At 36.8% G+C, this 10,093-nt stretch overlaps 1 protein-coding gene across 1 annotated transcript; it reads left to right on the forward strand.

The window, feature by feature from the left end:
* Nucleotides 1–7,404: 7,404 nt before the first annotated feature.
* LOC118241381 lies at nucleotides 7,405–9,430 on the forward strand. Its single transcript, XM_035526265.1, has 6 exons — nucleotides 7,405–7,454; nucleotides 7,592–7,942; nucleotides 8,050–8,085; nucleotides 8,247–8,339; nucleotides 8,658–8,680; nucleotides 9,091–9,430. Exons 1-6 carry the CDS (start codon nucleotides 7,412–7,414, stop codon nucleotides 9,202–9,204), a joined length of 660 nt encoding a protein of 219 aa, XP_035382158.1. The 5' UTR covers nucleotides 7,405–7,411; the 3' UTR covers nucleotides 9,205–9,430.
* The last annotated feature ends 663 nt before the right edge of the window (nucleotides 9,431–10,093 follow it).

A 10,093-nucleotide genomic window follows, 5' to 3' on the forward strand; every position in this document is an offset into this window, starting at 1 on the left:
CAAAAGAGCAGGTCTTTGTATAAATTACAAATATTTCAGCACTTCAAACACTTGAAATTATTTTCTTCTTCATTTATATCTGTGAACACCAGAACTATTTCCCCCACCATAACTGCAGCGTACCTCACACATTCAGGCCTGTATTAATGCAGCTTTGTGCAGCCTAACCACACGACCTTTAGCAGTGCAACATGTTCACCAGTCCATGTTCCATGACCTAAAGCTATTTTCAGACCCCCTGCCACATCAAAACCACAGTTATTGTCTGCAGCCAGTGACAAACACATCCTTGTGTAGTGTTGCGTAATGATAGCCCTTCACTCAAGGACAGCCGTTAAAAGAAGTTCACACTCCTATTTTATTTATTTATATTTATTTTTAGTGTTATTAGTTTTGCTATCTCAGAACACTCTGAACATGACATTCGAGGTTCAAGGTTTTATTTGTGAAATAACAGCTATACGGTGTAAAACATGCAGTGAAACGCTGAGTGGTTGACATTAGACTGTGCGGTAAGCAAGAATACTAAAGATAATGGAAAGTAACTGGAAAAATGCATTTCCTGAGGAAAATGCAGAGTGATTTTGCAGCCTAAGTGATTCCCAGGTAGTGGCTATGGTATCCCAAGTAGTTGCTATAACAATGCTAGTGGTTGTTATGGTATTCTATGTGATTTCTCTGCTTTTTGTAGCTACTATGCTGTTACATGGTGGCTGCTAAACACTTGTTATGGTATCCCAGGTGGTTGCCAGGTGGTGGTTAAGTAGTTGCTATGGAGGTTGCAGGTTGTTGCTAACTAATTCTTATATTGTATATTGCTGTTGCAAAGGGGTTACTATGAAAACACAGATGGTTGCTGGAGTGTTCTGGGTGGTTGCTATGGTCATGCTGGTAATATGTTTGTGGAGAGACCGGAGATTTCTTGCGTGATATGCACACTGAGGGTATCTAAAGCTGGTCACCCTCTCCTCTATCCAATCATTTTGCAGCACTTATATAAAACAAGATCATGTTATAGGTTCTTCTGTGCTAAAATTTAAATAGCATATGTGACCAAGTCAGCTTGGCCTGAGTACAGAGTCTTAGACAAAGTGGAGAGTAGACGATCTTTTATAGAGGGAAAAATAGGACTAATTAATAGGATTAATTCCATCCAAACTCAGGTTTAGTGTCACAGATAAGCATTCATGCAGAAATTCAGCAATGACTGAAGTCATATTAAATGTGTAAGGTGCAAGAGTGTGTGTCTGTGCATGCCTAAATGTATTCATATGAGCGTGTTTGCAACTATCTGTGAACGCCTTTGCTGACCCTGTTTTTTTTTAACCACAAGACTGACTACCAACACCTTTTACTGCAGTAAAACCACATGAACCCTGTTTTCAACAAAGTCAATCTTGTTTTTCCATTGTTGCTTAAGGTGATCTTTGTAGTTGTGATATGACTAAACAATGGCTAGATTCTTGTTACTGTCTAAATTCACCAGGAAATGCTTCATTATAAAGGCAGCATTGAGGCTATAGGTATAAACTGAGGGTTACAATGTGGTTCAATGAGTTCCTTTTTATTAACCTGCCAGGACAGGAGAGTAGACAGGTTTGTATGATTAATCTGACATGTTTTGTCTATTTTGTCGAAATCCCCACCATGGAGCACCCATTTAAGGAACTAAAGTACCTGGAGATTAACTTGTTTCTCTCTAACAAAAAAAACTAGTAAAGCCTACTTTTGCTGGACTGTCATTGGCAATATAGCAGTTCTTACATGTCAGTGGCAATTTAACACCAAGAAGGCAGGCAGGAAGATTTATCCTTCATAGTGAAAGTCACCGAGTTGTAATTTAGTTTCTGGCATTAACTGTGACATCTTTATGTATCATATATCATTTTATGTGATCCTGCCTTATAAAGCACACAAAGCTTGTCCTCAGACCCTGAAAAAGTAGAACATAGTTACACATGGAGATCATAGATCATTGTTACATGTGTAGACACAATCAAGTAATTAGAATGTTATTGTGTTTGATAGTAAATGTTCAGAGGTTAAAGAATTACAGAATGCTATTTCTAATAAAGTGATTAGGTTTGTACAAAAAGGGGAGTATGTTGGAGAATGGGCACTGGCTTTAAATATGGGTAGATATGGTGAAGCTTGAAATTCAAAATTGCTTGTTGGTGTAGATAAAACAAACTACAGTGTCCCACAGTGTATTGCATTGACCTCACTGAGGCCGGTCATGGTGTTGTACTCAGAAAATAAATGGATAGTTTATTTTATACAGTTAACAATTCCATTTGAGGATGCAAATAGATGGGTCTTCAGTCTGTGTTTGAAGACTGCAAGGGACTCTGCTGTCTGGACAGCAAGTGGGAGTTCATTCCACCATCTTGGAGCCAGGACAGAAAATAGTCTCGATGCTTGTCTTCCATGAGGCCTGAAGCACAGTATTTCAAGACGAGCCGTACTTGAGGTTCGAAGTACTTGAAGGCTTTGACCATTGACCTCATGTATGAAAAAAAGGGGCTGGCCCATTTTTGGCTTTGTAGCCAAGCATCAAGGTTTTAAATCTGATGTGTGCAGCTACAGGGAGCCAATGAAGGGAGCACAGCAACGGAGCAACATGTGTGAACTTTGGAAGATTGAAGACCACAAAGAAAATTATATTTTTGTAGCCCCAGCTTATTTTTTTGTTCAGTGGAAGTAAAACGTTTAATACCCTTCTGACCACTGACGTAAAGAGAAGAGAAAAAGAGGTTTAAACACTGAATTAGAAATATTGGTAACATAAAACATAAAGGATTAGAGAGATTCTGTATCCTTATGAAATGATCTGTGTACAGACCAGGGGCCTCTGTAAAGGCCTCTGCAGGCTTTTGCAAAGGATTCTGGGTAAGCCTCTGCAGACCTTTGTGTAAGATGCATCATCCCCCCACCAGGCACAGGATGGTGCAGAAAAACAACCTTATCTTGCAGGTGCAAGATGATGCAAGATGAAGCCATTTTAAAAAAGTCTCTTATTGGGATATAATGGTACCAAACTCCAGCTGGTATAAATATTGAATATCAATGTGATTAATGGTAATTAATGTAATTTTGATATCATGGTGGAAACCTCAAAGAACAATATGTATAAAAGACCAAGCGATAATATAATTGCCCTTGAAAAAGTTTATAAAAATTATACTCCTGTGTACCTCTCAGACATTCTCCATAGAGTGCATGTTATTCTTAACTTTCAATAAAGGATGAGACCAGCTACTTCTCTTCAATTATTATTTACAACTTAGAATTTACAACTTAAAAGCCAGTAACCTGAAATTTAGGAATGACAGCATCTATCTTTCCAACATCTCCTGTGTACAGTTGAAGGTCATGCTCAATCATCAGCACATAAATATATTCAAATTGTCCCATTCATCTAGAATCCCCACTTTTGGAGACATGAGTGATACCGCTTGGGATTTGCATCACTTGAGACCCCTGACAGACCTTGACCTTATGGCTTCCCGAAATGCTGTTTAAACAGGACCAACAAGAAAGTGGTGGATGGCTGAGAAATACAAAAACCATAACTGACTTGGATTCAGTGCAGCTTGGAAGAAACATCTTCACATCCTAATGAACCCATGATGCACATCTGGCCTTTACTCATTCTATATTCCCTCCATTCTTGTTGACTGCGGTTGAAGTACAGGGCTTCCAGTCAGAGGCCATGTTGGACATGGACTATACCTGTACTTTGATGCAGAAACAGCTGTGGGAGGCCATAGACAGACCAGGGGCTCAGTTTGTTCATTGATTTTTGATGATGGGAAGGCTCATATATCTGTGGAAAGCATATTTCTTTCATATGAATGGCATGGACTTGTGAGTGCCAACACTTATGTCTCCCCATATATAAAGATATAAGAATGTGCTGAGTTTGCAGTTTTATTGTTTAATATGTTGAGGTTTAGTATTGAAAGTGTCCAGTTAAAAATAAATGGTATGTCCAAACAGAACCCTTTCAATTGTCATCAAGTACAATATGATTTGTTTACTGCATGATTTAAAACCCTACTTATTATCTATTAGCACAAAAAAATAGAATTTTAGTTTTCCATTTTTACTAAAGAATAAACTTAAGAATTATCTTAATAATGAGCATTTTGAGCTGAGAAACAGTTTGCAACATATTTTGTTGAATATATGACACATCACTTCCTGTTGAGTGAGGGACAGGAAACATCAGCTGAGAGAAAAAAATCACTCAGAGGATGTAGACGGTCACCATCCTCTACTTTTAGTTTTGTAGTTTGTTGAGATAGCAAACACACAATAATGTAAAATAAATATATACAAAATAATTCACCTTTAAAGAATAGACAATATGATTTACTCCTGGATTCCTAAATAATTATTGCTCATAGATTATATATAATTAATAATTAAGTAACATTTTAAAGATAAGTATCAAACATAGAAAAACATAGAAATCATGATTAAAACGTTAAAGGTTCAAATGTGTGAATAGAACTCACGGAACGTTCGCCTCCCACGAGTCACGTGGTTTGGCCCACCACGTGCAGTGGGAGGATCTTTTGTTTGTGGCCACACCTGCACACACCTGCACCTTGTCTTGCCTTTATGTATATAACCCCTTGTCCTTGTGTGCAGGGTATTGGTCATTGTACTTGTAGATGTTAATGTAGCGTGTTAATGTTAAATGTGCTTCACATCATTATTAAATGTATCCATGTTTATTGTGTTTAATGTTAACCGTGTTGTGTTCATGTTCATCGCTTGTAATACATGTGAGTGCCGTTGTCGTTTGTTTTAATTAAATGTTCATCCATGCCAAGAGAGTCCGTGCATCCTGTTCCATGGCCTGCGGCACTCGGGCCAGCATGCTACAATGTACAATATAATATTATGTTTTATGTATTATGTTGTCATTCCACAGGTACAACAAAACTGGTGTACAACTTTTCTCCTATAACTTTTCTCCCAGTTTGGGGGTCACATCCCCTACTGTGCAGATTACCACGGGAACCACAGTTGCCTTCACCCTCCACATCTTTTCTAGTTCTTCTTTCAGCTGTTGGTATTTCTCAAGCTTTTTGTGTTTCTTGTTCCTTAAGTTACTATCACTCGGGATCTATCACTATGGTTCTTTACTGCTGTTTATCCACTGCTACTACATCTGGTTGGTTACTCATTACCATCTTGTTTTGTGTATCAGGATCCCATTGGTAGTATTTCACCATATCAGCCATGTAACGAAGCTGGGCCAAGTGCCGCAGGGCGCGGGGCAGGACGCACAGACTTCTTCGACAGTGAAGGACATTTATTGACATTAAACATACGACATAGGTGGCACTCACACATTACACTGATGCTAAACATGACTCTACAATTAACATTAAACGAAGAACACATATACATTAAAACAATGCTACACAAACCAACATTACGGCTGCAACAATCAAAATTAACACACATGTAGCGACAATGACAAACAAAGTTAGCACACATGGATAGGGGTTTAAATAGACACATTGACACTTAACATTAAACCCTGTACAGGTGTGTGCAATGCTGGGGGGGGGGAGGTGCGGTCCGTGACAAGCCACTTTTACTATTTGCGGGATGGTACTTACCATGCAGTAGTTTATCCTCCCATGATGGTACCTGCTTCTCCTCATTTCCATCCTCTTCAGGTTTCTGCTGTCTGATGTACTCACTAAGCACCTCATCACTTGGGGCCATCATCCTGGTGTACTCCTGGTTCTTGGTTGTTTCAACCTGAATAAAGGCTCTAACACTAGGCCTCCCCTTCCCCTGCTTCCTTCCACTTAATGTACAGTCTCAGAGTGCTGAGTGCCAGATTTGGGATGAAACCCTAAGTGCATTGTGAGGAGTGTTCTTGTCTTAAAGTCAAGTGGCTTCTATCTCCTCCTTAGGCCATCTTATTATACCAATGGGGCATCTGTAGACTGGCAGGACTTGTCTGACTCTTTGTAGGTATTTGGCTGTAGTTGCTTTCCTTGTGGCCTCTTCATGATTCCCATTTGTGGGATTCCAAGGTTCTTGTAGCTGCCCACAACATCTGTTATGTTACCTTCTGGTATGATCCCCTCTGTTCTAGCAACCTTCCCTCTCCTTGTAATGACCACATTTATCCAATCTGAATGACATTCCAATGTCGTTGTTGTATATCTTGGTGAGATGCATTAGGGAGTTGATGTCTTGTTCACTTTTCACATACAGCTTGATATCATACATGTACAGGAGGCTGATGGTTGCTCCATGACCCTTTCTTGGATATCTGCAAGTGCGATGGCTACTGGATCCTGTCTAGGGAGGTTGCTGTGGTCAGCTCTCAGGTTCTCTAACCTTGTTGTGTGATGCCTCTTTCTCCCATATGCCTTTCCAGTATTGTTCAGTCTTCAGCTTTGGTGGGTCTGTTCTGATGCTGTTACCCTGTAATACAGTACACTTTGGGACAACTCATGGGAGAGCATCATGTTTATTCTCATGGCTTCTAGTTCTTGTGTGTATAATCTTTGCTTGGCCATCTCCAAGGCCTCACATATGGACAGCTTGTTGTACTTCTCAGATACCTTTAGATGCCTTATGCCTTTGTGCATTTCTGATAGCTGGATGATTTCCCTCAGTTTGGCCTTTATATAAACATCCCTGATGATTTTAATCTTGTAGCCAATCATTTCAATAATGCTCACAGTAGGGATTTACTAGTTGCTTCCGTCTAAATCTAGATGTTGTATTTCTAAGTATCCATAGTTCCTACATCTTCTGCATATAGCCTCTCATACTGGGGTTGCTTGCATAGTAGCATTCCAACAATCCTTTATTCTCTACTCTCATCAACAGCTCTGACCCATGTACTCCATAAGACCTCTGAAAGTGTTCTGTGGTATCTGGCAACAAGACCATAACCTAATCTTACACCCTGTTACCCCCAGTATACGAGCTCCTCAGTACTGTGTTCTAACAGCTTGGTCTACCTGAAGGCAGTACTGGTTTTCATCAAATGGTGTGTAAGAATTATCAAAATGAGGCAAATGGTTGTATCATCTGTGTATTTAATTACTGTCACAGAACTGTCCTTGAATGTAAAGTGGGTGTTAAGTGAGATGAGCTGGGGAGAAACACAGACTTGAGGATCTGCTGTACTATATGAGGCAAGATGGCTAGTTTGTTTATATACAAGAACCTGTGTAATACTGTATGAATGTATGTTGTCTTTCTTCCTGTTTGCTTCCTGTTGTCTTTTTTTCCTGTTTTACCTATGTATTTATATTCTGGAAATTATGGCACTTTACAAATTTTCATTTAATACATAAGCCACACCTCCAACCATGTCATGCAAGAGTCACATTTCCTCAGTGTGTCTAGTTTGATAGCAGGGATGATTTGTATATCGGTCCTGATTCTCCTGTTCCATGGCATTGGTAAGTAATACTAATCTCATTTACATTATTAAACTTGTTTTGAAGAGTAAACTTTCTTCAGAATAAAAACTGATATTTTTTTTATACTGTCCCCTTCATACAGTTTGTGTTATTTTGTGGTGTTTTCTGGATTGCAGATTTTCTCCAAGTGACTCTGGGCTTTCCAGAGACTTTAATATTGGAACCTGGTGCTAATGTCACCATTTGGTGCCAGCATAACCAGATGGAACCAGCTTACATATACTGGTTCAAGCACACCAACCGTTCTGTGCCAGACCAACTTGACTGCCAATTTTATCAAAAATATTCTTCAACAAGCTCCTGTAATTCTGTTAATCAGAGTGATCAAGTGGTGATGTCTGTAAACTCTCAGAACACGTCTCTAACAATAGCTGCAGTGAATCACACTGATTCAGGACTGTATTACTGTGGCGTTTGGCAGAGCAACAGAATTTCCTTCAGAAATGCAATACATTTACAAGTGAGAGGTGGGTTTTCTGTGCAAAAGAATGTTTGCTTAAAAATTCATATGGAATATGACATGTTCTATATTGAATTCATGTAACTTTATTTATCAATAATAAATCAATTTCAGAGCAAGATGAAACACTTTCCAAAAACAGCACTCAAGGTTTGTTATCTCATATTCTTCATCAGATCAGTTATTCTTTTGCTTATTAAACTGCAACACTTAGATTTCTCTTCCTTTTGTAACATTTTGTTTTATTGTGCTGTTAATCAACTGTAAGATTAAATCAATTGTATAGATTTAAATATCTCAATGCTCTTCAGATGTCTTCTTCATGCTGACGGTGGTGTTTGTTGGTGTGATTGTGATTCTCGTCAGTGTTCTTCTAGTTATGCTGAAGAGGAGAAAACACAGAGGTATCAATAATACTGCTGTTAAAGATGATCCATTAACCTTTTAACAAAAATAACTTCTAAGAAGGAAACTGATAGACATAACAGTGTCAATATGTAAATTTTCTATATTCTTATTGTTATGAAAATAAAACGAATGTTATTTATTTAGATTTTTTATATATTTTATTTACTTATTACTAGATTATATTGCAATTATATATATATATATATATATATATATATATATATATATATATATATATATATATATATATATATATATATATATATTAGTGTGAGATGCATACCTAACCAAGTTCTTTTGACTGTTTCCTACAGACACTGTCTCTATTGTGGAAAAGGTAATTTTGAGGCATTAAAACATTAAATATAAATATACAGTAAAGTGTATGCAATGTAGCTTTGCATTCTGTCAATAAATTGTCAAAAAAATTACAATAAAATAAGGGAAATAGCAAAGTTTACATGTTGCATTCAGTCTTTACTTAAAATAAGATTCTTAAGAAATCTTAATTTTAAATTTAAATGTAAATACATCACTACAAAATGAAACAAATTTTGTTGTATGTTGTATTTAAATTTACAGAAAAAGCAACACATTATTAAAAGAATAAGGAAGCATAAAATATATAAAGAAACTTAAAATTTCAAAATTGTAATACTAAATAAATCAAATAATGAATGAGTATATTTATATCGATCGAGGAAATATGCCAATTATTATTCTGTATGGTTTTTTGTATCATTGCAGGAGCAGGATTCTAATTATGCTGATCTACAATTCTCTGATAAGAAAATCAAGAAAGCAGGAAGACGCACTGAAGTGGTGGATCCTCAGGTTGTGTATTCTTCAGTAAGACACTAGCAGTATACTGTGATAGAACAAAGTTATACATCATTCCTTCATTGTTTGGAACAGCTTTACATACTTAATTATTTTAAGCAACAACAGCCATAAATGGTTTCATATCTGTACTTACTAGTTTTGACAAACACATTAAGAGGACAGTGTCAGTGAGGACAGTTTAAGTATTGTCAGGAAGTATTTTTATTTGCCCAGACAGACTAATAAATATTTAAATATTTACAGGTTTTATGGGGGTTTTTTTGTTTTGTTTTTGTTTTGGTTGTGTGAATGCTTGTGATTTAGCTATATTGTTCACATGATATCATATGTTGTAATAGCAGAAATGTATATGGATGTGTTCCAAACAGCAGAGGTCTAGTTTAAATTGTGATTTGCTGTTTGAGGAGATGAGAGAAGTGGTTGGAATCTTTACTCCTTCATTAGAGTGTATTTTATTTACTTTGATCTTGTACTGCATTTTAAACTTTTTTTTTTTGTAATAAACTATGTGAAACTATATCATATGAAAACACCATTAGTTATCTATAACTTATCTATGATCATATTTAGTGACTATCATCACACCTGCTGTATCATTATAGATTAGAATAAATTAGAATATAATTGTAAAAAGTAATTCATGTTACTTTACATTTGTAGTGTCTTAATTACTCAGTACTTTACAAGTTGTTCTGACATTAACAAAATTAAACTGTTTAAAACAAATTGCATTGCTCGATGTGTCTGGTGGAGTAGACAGTAGTGAATGTTGATGTATTTATTTTAGCTCAAGTGCTCCATCTATTTGAAGTAAAATAAATATAGACTTATTTGAAAGGCTGTGTCCTTTCCCAATAAGAGGAACAACAAGAAGGATTACCAATAACCAGAAATCTAGGATATGTCA

This window comes from Electrophorus electricus, chromosome 5 (genome assembly GCF_013358815.1).
Source record: "Electrophorus electricus isolate fEleEle1 chromosome 5, fEleEle1.pri, whole genome shotgun sequence".
Lineage (NCBI taxonomy): Eukaryota > Metazoa > Chordata > Actinopteri > Gymnotiformes > Gymnotidae > Electrophorus > Electrophorus electricus.